Consider the following 14,501-nt stretch of genomic DNA (forward strand, 5'->3'; position numbering starts at 1 on the left):
GAGGGGGGAGGGGATTGTTGTACTTAATCTGTGACTGACTTTGGCTTTGGACATACCCACATATGAAATACTTGATTGTAAAATTGCTTGCCAAAGAAAATTTACTCATTCAGACAAGGTTTTTTGTATATGAAAATAACTTATAATTTCAGCATAAGAAATGACCTTGTATATACTAATATCCAATGGGATTCCTGGTTCCATGCAGAAGACATCTTTTCTGGTAGGGCAAAGAATGCTGGAAGCCAGAACACTATTTGGAAGCTTACAGAAAGCTGAGAACTGTTGAATGTAACATTCCAGAGATTTCACCACCTAGAGAAGAGAAAAGGGACACAATGTTGTTAAATGCAATGTCACTTTGAACTTCAAACAGCCCTACCCTCTTCCTTTCAGACGATTTTTTGTCGTAAGATAACTCTGATATATTTGTCCAACATGGTGCAATAACTGAGATGAGATTGCTTCCTGATAATAACAACTTCAGCCCAGAGTCTTATATGCAAAATATGGTTAATCTTAATGGTTAACAAGCCATGAGGCTCATTAAATCAAATTTCCCCAGGCTTGCTTTGAGAAGGGAGACTTTCTCGAGGTAGAACCTATAGTTTCTAACTGACAATACAGTTTGACACCTTGTCAAAGCAGCTGCAGCAAAAAATCCCACTGCAGCCAAGCTGACTCAATATCAAACAATGGAGAATATTTCTGCAGACCAGCAGGGCCTATTATCAGTGATGAGCCTTGGGTAAAAACAAAATCACGGAACTTTGCAAAAATTGCGGTATAGGCTCCAGTTTGCGTATGTTACAGTGTGTTAGGATAGTAGTATTTGTCCCCGAGGTAGAAAAGAAAAAAAATTCGCGGAAAAAGCTCATGCCTGTATTGTGTGAAATGTGGAGCACAAACGATTATATCCTATGTAGCAGTGACGCTGCAGACCCACAGCATCCAAAGTTTGACTTGGGTGCCTCACCAAAATTGTGCTCCTTTCTTTGCCAACAGGTGGAAGAGGTTTAATACTATATCACACACACACTGTTTCTCAAAACAACCCTACACAAGGAAGCTTGATTCTCTGAACGACAATCGGCAAATCAAGTTAGGGCAGAACTGATCAGCACTTTTACATTGTCAAGTATAACAAAATGGCTGTTTCATGCCTTACTTCATAATAGTCTTCAATGCCTTTAACTGTTTATCTACCGCATAAAGCCTGTGAAGGTCAAATGTACATGCAGGCTTGCAGCACTTGACTTTTGAGGAAGATCCAGCTAGGATCGATATGTTGGGGCACTTTTAGCTTATACACGTCATGATCACATATATAGCAGTTAGAAATTAAACTCCACTACCGACCTGGAATGTGACGTTGTGTCCCTTGAACTGAACATCACCTACGATTCTTGCCCTCACCATCAGCCCGGAGGAACTGGATGCGGAATAAAATGCTAGAGAAAAGGACGGAAATAAATATCTTGATCTGAATGGTTAGGTAGATAGAGGAGTGATCATTGAAGAGATGAGTTGTAACAGTGTTTATGAATAGGTATGTAAATAGAATTTTCCTCACAATTGCGATGCGGTTAATAAGTAGATAGAGGAGTGATAATTGCAAAGGTGAGTTGTAACTTTGTTTATGTATAGGTATGTAATGTTGATGCATACAACAAGTGAAACTGCGATATCCTTCATAACCATAACACTCGTTTTTCTAAACATGTTCCTACAAATTTTACTGCCACAGAAACTTCTCACCGCCTTTTGCTAAACAACGGTGTCGGTTTATGGAACGGTTTAGATAGTACCATACAAGATGACAAAACTATACTTTCCTAGAAATCTAAACTGAAATTTCATTCGCTTAATGATTATTGTTTCTCGATGGTTTTTATTTTAAACTTTTCATCTGTCATCTTTCATTGTTCCTTCGTTGTTCTATTTTCCGTCATTATCCAGTGCCTATTTGTAAAAGGTGGACTGCTCGTGAATGCTCGGCTTCTTCAGTCCTCCTCCATCACCTTGTGAAAAACTGTTTTACTTTTTGTATATTTTTGACCGTGGAAATAAACTCAAATTCAAACTTACTACACATAGACATTTCTTTTCAGAAAAGTTTTGGTTGAGGCCTTCTTACTAGCCTTGTTCTAACCTGTGAGTGATGAACTGTAAATAACCTTGATAACCTAAGCTCTGCTCACCTATGGACTCGTAGGGCACTGCCTCCTCGACGTAACCAAAGACTGGACAAAAGCGGTCCTTCTCATCCTGTCTGATCATGACCAAGTCAAACTTTTTTGGGTACTGAATGTTGGGATTTCTATCTGGCTTGGTTGCCATGGGAACTATTACAAAAGTGAAACATATGTAGGGAGATGAAAAGGGAAATGTGACACATTTTCTTAATAACTGGTCATATTTCCGATAAAAACTGACGTTACATACTAAGCAAATGAATAAGGGAAAACTGACTGGGATATGTTAAGACAATGGAAAAGAGTTAAGAGAGGCCCCACTGGTTTACAAACTGATATATAATGAAAATAAAGTAAACAGAACATTCATAGGAAGGACTTGTGAAAGAAGGCAATGAAGGAATCAACTACAGGCAACTGCTCAAGTTGTACATAATAATGCTCCCTGCAGTTATAAAAACAAAGAGGGTTTACCATGCAAGCTAGTCAACCAAGCTCATCTATGGTTATATAAATAGGAGGCTTTCCCTTTGCAGGGTGTCAACTACATTTCAATCATAAGGTAAACTATTCCTAATATGACACATTGCTACTGTACATGGTTGCTCTCAACCTTACACCAACTACCTAAATGTTACACCAACTAAACTAAGAATGCTCCGTGATTAAATTTTTATACTTGTATTGTTTATTTATTAATATTGAAGTTTTCCACTCTTTCACAATGTCATTAAACTTATCTGAATGGTCGCCCTGATACCCAATGTAGGATTACTGGTGTTTGATTAAATTAATATACAGTACAATGATAACTTAAAGAGATAGCGACGTCCAGCAATATGAACAAACCTGAAAATTTGCAAGTCTTGCATACTTTATTCTCAACAGTAGCAACGAATGACTCAACGAGAAGCCCGCTAGGTAGTAGCTCCTTGCTGACACTTCTGTAATCATGTTGAACCTGAAAAGCATAAGGGGCTTGGAAATATTAAGTTGTTATCAAAATGCTCAAATGTAGGTGGTTGTAAAAGGTGTTTATAAAGAGCTGAGCAATTTGTTTGCAAAATGTTGAGTTGGTCAAAACATGTGCTCAAACAATGCAAATTATCTGCCATTGGCAAGCAGGGATTGGGGCATGGATGACATGGACCAATGGTTACCCTACCACTTGCAAAACTGCCATTAAAAATCATTAACAGTTATCGAGAGCAACAAACTGTGGTGCCCCTTTACCTAGGTACAGTACCCTCATAGGTATGATTATTATTATTATTACGCCGTTATTTATATAGCGCATAATCCACAAGTTCTATGTGCTTTACAATTAACCCTGGTCATTGGTAACTAGTCACACCTACACACCAAAGTGTGCACAATTCAAAAAATCTCTCCTGGGGCACAACAGTGCACCACAGCCACGTGTCCCCTGGGGGACTTCCCATAGGGTGCAGCCACAAACTGGCGCACGCAACTATATTTACAAGCCACCTCCCAAGTCCCCATTTATACACCTGGGTGAAGAGAGGCAATGGAGATAAAGTGCCTTGCCCAAGGACACAACGCAATGATATGGCCAGGGCTCGAACCTGTAATCCTTAGATCACAAGTCCACCGCCTTAACCACTTGACCACAACGCCCTCACAGGTACATACATCGTTAAAGCTTATCAAACTATGTCACAGCTCAAAACTCATTCAAACCCCCAGTATTACTTTGGCCAGAAAACAGCTATTAGAAACTTAAAGCCATAGACGTAGGGATTTACGTAAGCCGCTCTTATCAATCACACCTGTCTTCTATCCTTTCATAACATTGTTTTCTCAAACTTGCCATGCCATACATGCCATGTTGTCCTTTCAAATTTTCTTTGAAAGTTTGCCTTCCTACCCCTTTTTAAAGAGCTGAAAAATTGCAGCAGTAAAACTCTGCTATATTTCAATGAAAATCCAACTTAAGACAATTTCTCACTTGCATTCAAAAAAAGGAGGTTTCTCCTACCTCTCAATCCACTACGACTACTTACATTTGTCCAGATCTGTACCATCTTCAGTGGTAAGAATGTATCATAGAATTGATCGATGGACGTGAAAGAATTTGGTACTTGCTTGAGGGTCTTGAAGTCACACCCCTTCAAAATCTTAGAAGTATCTTCTGTTTCAATAGAGAAAGGAGAAGAAAAAGAAAAAACTGATAGTAATTTACTGATAGTGATATATCTGTTATGATCTTCCTACTGTTTATCCTTTTATATCTGACATGTATAAGCCTTTTAATACAAAGTTGTTGAAAGTGAAAGAGATTTACAGTTTTAACATCGTTATTACATGCAAAAAAAAATAAAAAAATAAAAAAATAAAAAAAAAACCCAAAAGGGGTAAAATAGCAGCCTCCAAAGATGTTTATGTTGTAAGATATCTTAAAATAGCTTCTACTTTATTGGGTTCACTTGAAATCACACGCAAAAACATTCCATCCTGCTTTCAATGTACTAAGAGTTTTCATCCATTGCAATGACATATGAATCAATAACACGTGTATTCCTCAGCGTAAAAAATTCAGGCCATTTTAATCAAAAATAACTTCCCGCTTCTGATTAACTGAGCTATCTTTCTCCTCCAGTCAAGTAAAAATAAGGTCACCTTACTAGAACAATGAAGTAAAATAACTCTTCTCATCAAACAATTTGAAATTTAAAAGTCTTTCTGTGTAATGAAAATAAATGAAATCTGCTCCAATTCTTTAACATATATACTGCATATGCAAAAGAAGAGTACCACAAGCACCCAGTTGGGACAATTTGTCTGTATACTGTGGTGTCATGTCCCACTTCAGAGCACTCGTATCGCCAGTATGAATATCATGTTATCAAGGTTAGGAACTGTTTGTACTATCAATACCAGTGCTTTGAGAGCATGATATTGGTGTGCAGTTTAGAGAGGTATTAGCAATTAGGGTATTGTCCCAACTGGCTGCCACAAGGTACATTTGCTATGAAAATATTGAAGGGCTGAACTAACCACTGAAATGAGCTTTTAGATAAAAAGAGACTCTAACAAAACTAGCATTATAGTTTGTACAACCATGCTGTACATTATAGTTTTTTCACAGTATACTGTGAAGACTCCCATAACCAAGCAATCTGTACCAGAGATTTATCCCTAGAGTGACGACCTTTCTATAATACTGCAAACTGATTGCCATTAAAGATGAAATATTATGAGTTTTAAAATAGCACTTACTTTGTCTCTCTTCCAAGGAGCTGACATTCCAACTTAAGATCCAGCCCAAGAACTGATTAACTGTCAACTGTTTGGTGGTAGTCATTTTTGCCGGCTTCCTTCTCGGGGATCCAAAGGGGGGATTTGTTTCAGCCTCGGTACTGTCCCGGCTCTGAGGTGTCGATGATAGCGTTACCGCGAAGGAGGTCGGATCTTTGGAATTGACCCCTGACCTGTCAGGATTGTGCTCTTGATATTGTTTTTTTGTTTTTGGAGACTTCAGAATACTACCACCGTGGTGAGCAGAGGAGGGACCTGTAGCTGGACCAACTGAAGCAGATAAATCAAATTGAACTCGCTTTTTCTGGCAGCTGTCACCTCCTCTTACGAGCGGGTGCACAGAGGACGATGCCCGGCTGGCACCTGTCGGGTTGGTCAGTGACTGCAAAGCAGGTCTATGGCTTGCCTCTCTGACTTCTTTGTGAGTCTTTGCTGATTCTTTCAAAAGTGGGGACAAGATGTCACCCTCCGTCCCCGGTGGAGTGCCATTTTGCCTTTCTTCCCTTGGTCTGCTTTCCACTCCAGTTTTAAAGCTGCTACTCAATGACATGTTTGCAGGGAGGTTTGTTGATTTTCTAATCCTGGGCGTTCTCTGATGAGCTATTCTTACTTTCCCGCCCCTATGACCTTCAGCCTCCTTGAAACTTTCTATGAGACTGTCAGCTCTTCTCGATCTGTAGCTTGAAGATTTTACCGTGGGAGCTGCCAATCTTGTCTCCGGAATGTCTTTGGTTTGATTATCCTCTGTCTTCTGCTCTTCAGCATCCTCTTGTTGAAAGCTAGATCTCCTTCGCTGGCCAGTCACCAAAGATTGTCGACCCAGAGGTACTGCCATCCTTGCAGCTTCTCTCTGAGCTGAAAATTTGCGCTGCATCTTTTGCATCCTTGCATGATTATTTTTTAAGGGGGGTGGTTTCCTCTTGTAGGAATTCTTGACCCTTTCCCCTACTTTGGTCTGTTTCTTGTAGAATGATTTTGACTGAATTCCATGCTCACTTTTATCGCCATTCTTTTTGCTCGGCTTCCCTGTTTTTGCTTCCTTTTTCTCTTCTGCCTCTTCTACAGCACTCTTGTACTCATTTATGTTACCGGTCGAGACTTTTGTACACATGCCATCCATCTCAAATATCTCGTTGGAAACTTCCAACCCTTGAGAAGAGCAGGAGACATTTTCCTGATCATCTGGAACCCATCCACTGTTGTCCTTGAAGACTTCTTCATTTTCATCCTCTGCTTCTCCATCACCCTCTAACCATCCATCGCTGCCTTCTTCTTCGTCTTCATCGTCATCACCATCAGGGCCAACGCCTTCCAGTATATTCATTAAGAGTTTATCACCTTTCTGTGGACTGCTAGAATCGCCGGCGCCTTTGTCAACTTTGCCTGTTTTACTAACATCCCTCATCACACTCTCACTGTCTACATCTACCCTGTTGATATCTGGCGCTGAAACTGCGTGATGATGGCTCGGTCTATGCTCTGTGATTCTGTTAACATTTCCATCGTTGCTCTCTTTGACATCTTTCTTAATGATCAGGTTCTTCTCGTCTTCCATACCCTTCTCCTGCTTCTCCTCCTTTACATCCCATACTAAGCTCTCGGTATGATCAATGATCTCACTCAGCTCAAGTCCATCAGAACTCTCTCCATCCTCAACGTCGTCATCGACATTTTTACTCGCCTCCCGCCTCCAACCATTGACCATTAGCGCCTCATCAAGGAAATCCAAGCTATGCATGTTATGAGCTTCTCCTAATCCGCTTCCATCATCCGTCTCAGCATCACTGTCCACCAGGCTATCATTTGTGTCACTTGCATTAGCTGCTTTCTCAGAATCTTTTGGAAGACTTTTCTCCTCATCTCCATTCTCCACCTCCCAATCTCCATTCTCTTCTTCTTCTGATGACTTTCCTTCATCTTTATCTAACCCAACTCTTACATCCTCATCATCACCGTCTGCTCCTGAGTCAACTTCATTGTTCATAAATACTGAATCTTTATCAGAATCATCTTTCCTGACAACGTGTTGCATTTTCCGTTTCCTTCTTGCGCTGTCCTCATGGGGGGCACGAACCCTGTGCTTGCCTTTCTGATCCTTACAAGCATCGCAACTGCTTGGATCACATTTCCCTTTTGTCGTTTGAGCCAGAGAATGATATTCTTCACTGCCAATCGATTGGACCGAATTGTTATGAACGGGTGATTGTGGTTTCCTGTTTAAGATGGTGATCGTCCTCTGCTCTTTCCGGGACTGTCTGTGTTCCTCAACATGCGATGTTTTGTTTACCGGTTCGGATGGAGAAATCTCCCCTTCAGTGTTTGCTAATTTCTGAACTTCTGCAGATGGTGCATTACCCGAGGTCATGCTTGCCTCCTCTGTCATCTGTGCTTGTTTCTCGCCGGGAGAGGACGGCCTTATTCCTAGTGATGTTGCTGCCCTTTCCACTGACACTGTGGACATAGCTTGGTTCTTGTCTTTGTCTTCCAACTCCTGTCCAGCTGTCTTCTTCTCTGTCTCATCTTCATCGTCAGTGCTGACAACGTAACAGAACGGATGGATGACTTTAATCTCAAGAATGTCATCATCATCTTCATCATCACTTGAAAGTATTTCATGCGCATTGTCTTCGGCATCGTCAAACTTCTCTTGTTTGATTTTGACAGCTTCTTCAACCGTGGATTTACCTCTTCCATCTTCGTGTCCAGTCTTGTTAGACTTTGGCCTCGACACCTCACGATCATCATTCGACCTCTCCTTCTCCCCCATAAGTTTTCTTATCAGTGCTTCTTTCTTCTCAAAAAAGTCATCCATGGGTTCACTAGGTTTCACTCTTGGTACTTTTCCTTTTTCTTCAAGACTGTTCTCCTTTCCTTCCATTTCCTCCCTTTCGACTTTTCTCTCCGTTGCTTCCTGCAATGTATTACTTTGGCCTTTGTTTATCTGACTTGGTTCTGTCTTTGAGAAAGTACCCTCTCTATTGTAAAGCTCCCTGTTCTCTCCATCTCTATTTAATACGTCGGGTGGATCCCATTCACTGTCACTGTCCGATTCCATGATTTTGTTATGCTTGCCACTATTCAATAATATCGCATTTGGAATCGTATCATTCCTGTCATCAGTTTGTGAACTACTAATATCACTAATTTGTTGATCATTATCATGACTGGCTAGAGAATTGTTTCCTGCATTGTTTCTGCCAGTATTACTCTCATGAGGATCTACTTCCATGTCCCCTGGGAGGTCCTCATCATCTTTATGTCCCATTACATCTGTTTGTGCAGTGTCCATCTCACAATCAGTCGAGTCACTGTCACATGGACTAGGGTGTGCTTTTTTCTTTGGAGGAAGCACTGCCTCGTGTTCTTCAATACTGTTTGACCCTTCTTGCGGTACCTCATTTTTTCTTGGGTAAGGCAGCTTCTTGACGGAAACAACACATTTCCGAAGCTCCAGGCGTTGTGCATCTCTTGGAGCTATCCTACCTGTGAAGGTGTCAAAGGTCAATGAACTTATATTAAAGAGAGACAGTTAACTACCTATTTGATGTTCAAACAAAATCAAAGCATAGCTGAAAGGCTGAAAACTGCAAGCTACTGTTCATGTTCTTTTATGACTGCTTGCGCTGACCAGTTTTTACTAAGTTCAAACTGATGTGATTTAGTTTATTGACTTGCACCAGTCTTTTATGTGAAACGTGTCATGCAAGATATACACACTAAATGACAGTCATAACTTCTTTTTGGAGCACTAGCTGCATAGAGTGTACTGTTTATGTGTAATGCTGCTCTTAACAGGTTCAACTAAGTTATGGTAAACTGTGGCCAGTACAAGTATGGCAATGATATGAGTTACTGCTGTCCCAATCAGGCCTATACTACGGTAGGTTGGGACGGACATCTTTTGAATAAATACAGTACTTTCAGATTTGAGGCGGACAGGTTAACCATGTAGCAAGTCTTCAAGTCAAAGGAACCGATGGAACAATATAATTTGGGTACACTTTCAAAGTTTGCTTATGCTGATTAACGTATCTAGCAAGTCCTTCTAATGTTGTCAATATGAGCTGACAACTACAGCACTTAACATACCGTACCGTATGAGAAACATAAATTAAAAAAATAAATTAAATATAAAAGTACATTAATGTTATTTTCAGGCCTACAGACCCACTGGAATTTTCCTTTTTGAACAGCATGGGGGGGGGGACTTAATCAGATACACAGAAAAAAAAAAGTGCGCAACAAATTTTGAGGAGTTTAAATTATGTGTGTCACAGTTAAATTAGTGTTTCATGAATTGCTTTCAAACACACATTCATCAGGAGTTAGGAAAAAGATATGAAAGTGCATTTTCAAACTACAAGTTGGAATACAAATTTTGTCTCTCACACATATGGTTGATATTATCTACAAACAGAATATCTATCTATTCTGCAAAGACAAGTTCTATTTGGCAATATTTTCCAAAATTCCTTTAAATATAGTAGGTACTAGGGAGAGGGCAATCCTACCTTTGAAAAAGAAAGTGCTATGATCCCTTTATCATATACATTCAACTATGTAAAGGAAAGTGAATAATTCAAACCCATACAAAGCAATGTATAACATCATTGACATCATTTTAAACATTCCAAAGTGCAGATTAACTTCTTAATGTTTTTTTACCTTTTTTATCAAGGTGTCTTGTGGTTCTTAGTCTGTTATGGCTATTTTGACCTCCTGCTTTGACATCTGATGTCCTCTTAGGGGGAAGGGGGTACATTTTCCTCCTTTTGTTACCTTTGGGGGGAAACTTCATCTGACTATTCGGTCCATGTTTTCTTGGTGTTGATGAAACTTTCTCTTTATGAATCTTTTCCAACATCTTGCTCAAACCCTTGTCATCCTTTGAATCAATGTTTCCGGTCGCAACAGAGCTGTTAGGTTTCTCTTTAGTTGTATTCAATGAGCGGGGGGATTCCTCTCTGGAATCAATCATCTGATTTAGATGCCCCTGTTGTTCAGAGGCAACCATGCACACAATTTGATCGTACGTGAGAAACCCTGCTTGGGAAGGTAGAACACGCTTGGGTATCGAAATACCTTTGCTAGAGCTTCTTCCCAGCAAAAACTTTTCACGAAATAAGTTCCTAGTTATTCTCATCAAGGTTGCTAGATTTTCTTGGTTCCTCAAGAATGGTACCTCCACTTCGATGACGAGTTGGTTCTTCTTTCTATGCTTAAAATGGCAAAAGTTGCACTTGGACGGACCTTTACAGGACTGGAAATGTTCCATGTTTGGTTGCAAGTGGAACAGACGATGCTGAACCAGGCTGAGGATGTGATACGCATAGACAGCACAGTACTGTGTATGATTGAATCGGCAGGACTCGCTTCCGCTGAGGGAACTAGCCCAATGGGTGATCCAGTTAAACACCAACGACAGACTGTTGGGAGAACTGATTTGACTGGAAGAAAGAAATGATATATCATAAGAAGTGGAGACAAAAATAATTTCAATGACTATAAAAACACAGACATCTTTAGATTGGAGAAGTGAGTCTATCACAGAAAACACATCAGCAGCAATTCCCTAGAAAATCAAACTAAGGTTTTCTACATCACTCAATTCATTTAAATGCAGGATTAACAATGACTTCCTGCATAATTATATTTTTTGGGGGGGGGCAAGTATGATATATAGGGGGCCAGGAATGTCCCCTTGACACTCTTTGTTTGATAGCACCTTTGGGGATGGGCATAAAAGGAGTAATATCAGTATTAAATGGGTCAAGTGGTTGCTAAAAAATTGAGGAAAGCAATAATATGTCCTCCTGCTCAATATTATTAAACAAATCAGTTTCTTTTTTCAGTCTTGACTGCAAAGGAAGTTGTCAAACTTGCAATGGGCTGATGGGAATGAAGGGTGTGACGACCCTCTTGTGACTTACCTGCACATCTCATCCAAGACTGTTAACCAGACTTTGCACTTAATAATGGACAAGAAAACAAGCTCCTGGGTTTGATGAACTTGTAACCAAACTTCCCCTTTAAATGATTTCAGCACCACAGCAAAACAGGAGAGTTTCTTGAGAAAAGCGCTTCCACCTGGATCTGAAAATGTGGAAGTAAAGTTTCAAATATAATCATGATAATGGAATATATGAATATCTTGCACAAAACTTACAAGTACAGTATATATATGTGAACAAGAGCAACAATCTAACCCACAATCTAACCCACAATCTACAGTAACCCCACTTACAAATTCATTAGAAAGAGCAAACAAAATATTGGCCAGTCAATTAGCTTCTTTCAACAATATTAATAAAGTTTTTTTTTAATTTAGTTGTCTGTTATTGATTTACCTACAAATTAGGAGGAAACAAGAAAAGCAAATTAGTTAAATCCAATTTAAATTCAGAGACAAATGCCATATTTATAATCTGTTGGTTGTGGTTGAAGGAGGAGGGGGATGTGGTTGTGGGGATAGCCAAAGTTCATTAAGGAACATAGAAGGCATTTCTTCCACTGAATTTTTGGAACCATCAAGCTATGGGTCTGTTTACTCCACCCAACACTTCCTTTAAATAGTTGCAGAAATATGTCGACTTACCTTCAGATGCAGCAGCCTGCAGAAGGCTGTTGAGAATTGTCTGGGGAATTTCGCGGTGGACTCTGCTCACAAGTTCTGTATCCATATGGTTTAGCAAGGTTTGCAGACCTACAAGGGTTTTAAAGGGGTATTTGTCAAGATACGCTCATAAAAAAACGAACACATGGGCGTGAGTTGCACACTAAAAACAGCCCCCAAACTCCCTTCCCTATAAGAAAAGGATACTTATCATGCTGTAATAGGTTGTTGAAACGCTTAGAAATTCTAAAGGATGTCTTCTAGGTAATAATCCAATGTAATCCGGGCACTTTTCGAAAGATTTGAATCCACTACGAAAACGCACGAGTAAACACTTTGGATGGTAGAATGAGAAGGAAGGGCATTGACCGGAAGGAGCCGGTCACTGAGGGTGCACAGTGTTAAAAGATTACCAGGGCATAATAGACACGGTAGAATGAGGTGCTAATGTTGTGGGGAGACAGGTAAGCGAGGAGCGAAGTAAATAACTTGAATTTAATCATGTAACTAGCAGGTAACATTTCAAACAGAAGGATGCATAACCCAGGCTGATAAGTGATACTCTAGTAGGCTTGTCACATTTTATGAATAAAATTGCACAAATCTAGTATAAGACCGTATTCAATATATGTCCTTCCATAAAGAGATTAGAGTTGATGATATTGTCACAAATGCTGTGCAGTATAATTTGGCACTCATATGCATCTAACAAGTATTAGTGTACAATACCTTCTGTACTGATTGTACTATGACTGCAGGGGGGACTGTAAGGCCGATCGGGCTGCAACCATTTCATTTCAAGCCTGCCACCTAAGTTTGCTCTTACCGTGCCAATAGACTTTCATACTGAAGAGATGAGACATAATTATTATTCTGCAGGACGGCTCCTCCAAGCCCAGGTTGTCACATAGGATTGGGTCCGTCTGCAGGTTGAACTTCAGGACCGAAAGAACAAGGTTGATGGCCCGGAGGAGATCGCTCGAGTCCTGTAGCTCAATGGGGCAAAAGTTTTTCACCGCTCCTTTTGCCCAACTATGAATCTTTAAAGAGGGGTAAAGTATGTAACAAATGAATTTTTAAGCAGTACTATATGCAATTTCATTGTAAAATCAAATCACCTCCTACATAGAGATTGGGAGCCAACGTAAGCCAGACATGGAAATTTAGTTCGGCTTTCTGCTAGGTAATGTTTAGATGACAGAACAATTTAAAACACTTTAGAAAATGTGTGTAATTTTAGGCTGTAAGCATTAATTTACTAATGTCTGTCCAGTATTGCATAACAGGGATGTGCCCAAGATTTCCTGAGTACCGGGTATACTGATCGCCCTCCTGGGGGAGGGGTCTATGGGGGAGGAGGTGCCCCCTCCCCTTTGAGAAATATTTTGATTTTTGAAGGTGCTCAGATGCCAAATGCTGGCACTTGTGTAGCTTTTTAAGCACATACACAAGTACTTGTTTTGCTAATTTACATTTTTAAATTTATGTTGAATATATTGTTAGGAATGTTGGGATTTTAGATGAAAATAGTGCTGGGCGGGATTCACGATTTTTAAGACATTGCTGGGCGGTAATTTTTAGTGCTAGGCGGGGCCTCCCAGTGCCGCCCAGCGTGGGCACATCCCTGCATAATAATAACTGCTGGACATCAGATGCAGATACTTTAGGGTGTGGATGACCCAGAGTCTAGTTCAAAACCAGGAGCTTGAAAGAATAAACTATGAATATTCATAAACTGATTCTAATTTCCTTTACCTCTTCATTTGGATGAATTAACAGTAGGTATAGACCAGGAAATTTAGAAACATTGAGGTAATCTTTCTTTTCCTTCAGTAAGTCCACCAAAATTTCAATAAACAAGTCATCTGAGAAATGAAAAAAAAAGCAAACAAAGCAAAAACAATACTTTAAGTGATGTTGGTAAAAACTATGTGTAATTGTGTTTTATTTTAAGAGACTAATAGTGAGACCAAGACTTTCAATAGTTGAAAGATTATCCCACAAGTACAATTTCATACGAAACAGAGCAAAATTATAAAGGTCCTCCTGTCTTCTGAGACAATCAAATTTCTGTTCAGACAACCAAAATTCCACCTGGGAGGTCGTCCAGAGGTTGACTTGATGTTTACATCAAACTCAGATTACATTTCAATAAATACAAAAATTCAAAAATGATAAATTGGTATCACCATCCATCACATTGGAGATAATGAGAGAAAACAAATATAGTGTAATAGGCCTTTCAAATCCACCAGAAGGAGAGTTTTGGTTTGTATTTGGCTCAATGTCTTGTGCATCTTAACCAAACCTTGGCATCTCCCCTACAGTGTACATATTGATCATACTTTGTTAGTTTGGTACATTTTTCAGACAATGAGGTTTGCTGTTTGGACAATCAAATTTGTTGTTTGGAC

The 14,501-nt window shown here is 39.8% G+C and overlaps 1 protein-coding gene across 3 annotated transcripts in view; it reads right to left on the bottom strand.

Moving 5' to 3' along the window:
- The window catches only part of LOC139963057 (uncharacterized), a 37,254-nt gene that overhangs the window by 18,108 nt on the left and 4,645 nt on the right, over window positions 1-14,501 (bottom strand). For all 3 annotated transcript variants that reach the window (XM_071963727.1, XM_071963656.1, XM_071963577.1), the window contains exons 4-14: window positions 13,843-13,952; window positions 12,914-13,127; window positions 12,070-12,177; window positions 11,405-11,567; window positions 10,140-10,921; window positions 5,436-8,957; window positions 4,220-4,347; window positions 3,045-3,156; window positions 2,202-2,345; window positions 1,360-1,451; window positions 166-315 (exon numbers count right to left, since the gene is read on the bottom strand). In XM_071963727.1, the coding sequence (XP_071819828.1) occupies window positions 166-315; window positions 1,360-1,451; window positions 2,202-2,345; window positions 3,045-3,156; window positions 4,220-4,347; window positions 5,436-8,957; window positions 10,140-10,921; window positions 11,405-11,567; window positions 12,070-12,177; window positions 12,914-13,127; window positions 13,843-13,952 (5,525 nt within the window). The remainder of the gene's footprint in view (window positions 1-165; window positions 316-1,359; window positions 1,452-2,201; window positions 2,346-3,044; window positions 3,157-4,219; window positions 4,348-5,435; window positions 8,958-10,139; window positions 10,922-11,404; window positions 11,568-12,069; window positions 12,178-12,913; window positions 13,128-13,842; window positions 13,953-14,501) is intronic.

Source organism: Apostichopus japonicus, chromosome 1 (genome assembly GCF_037975245.1).
Source record: "Apostichopus japonicus isolate 1M-3 chromosome 1, ASM3797524v1, whole genome shotgun sequence".
In the NCBI taxonomy this organism is placed as follows: Eukaryota; Metazoa; Echinodermata; class Holothuroidea; order Aspidochirotida; family Stichopodidae; genus Apostichopus; species Apostichopus japonicus.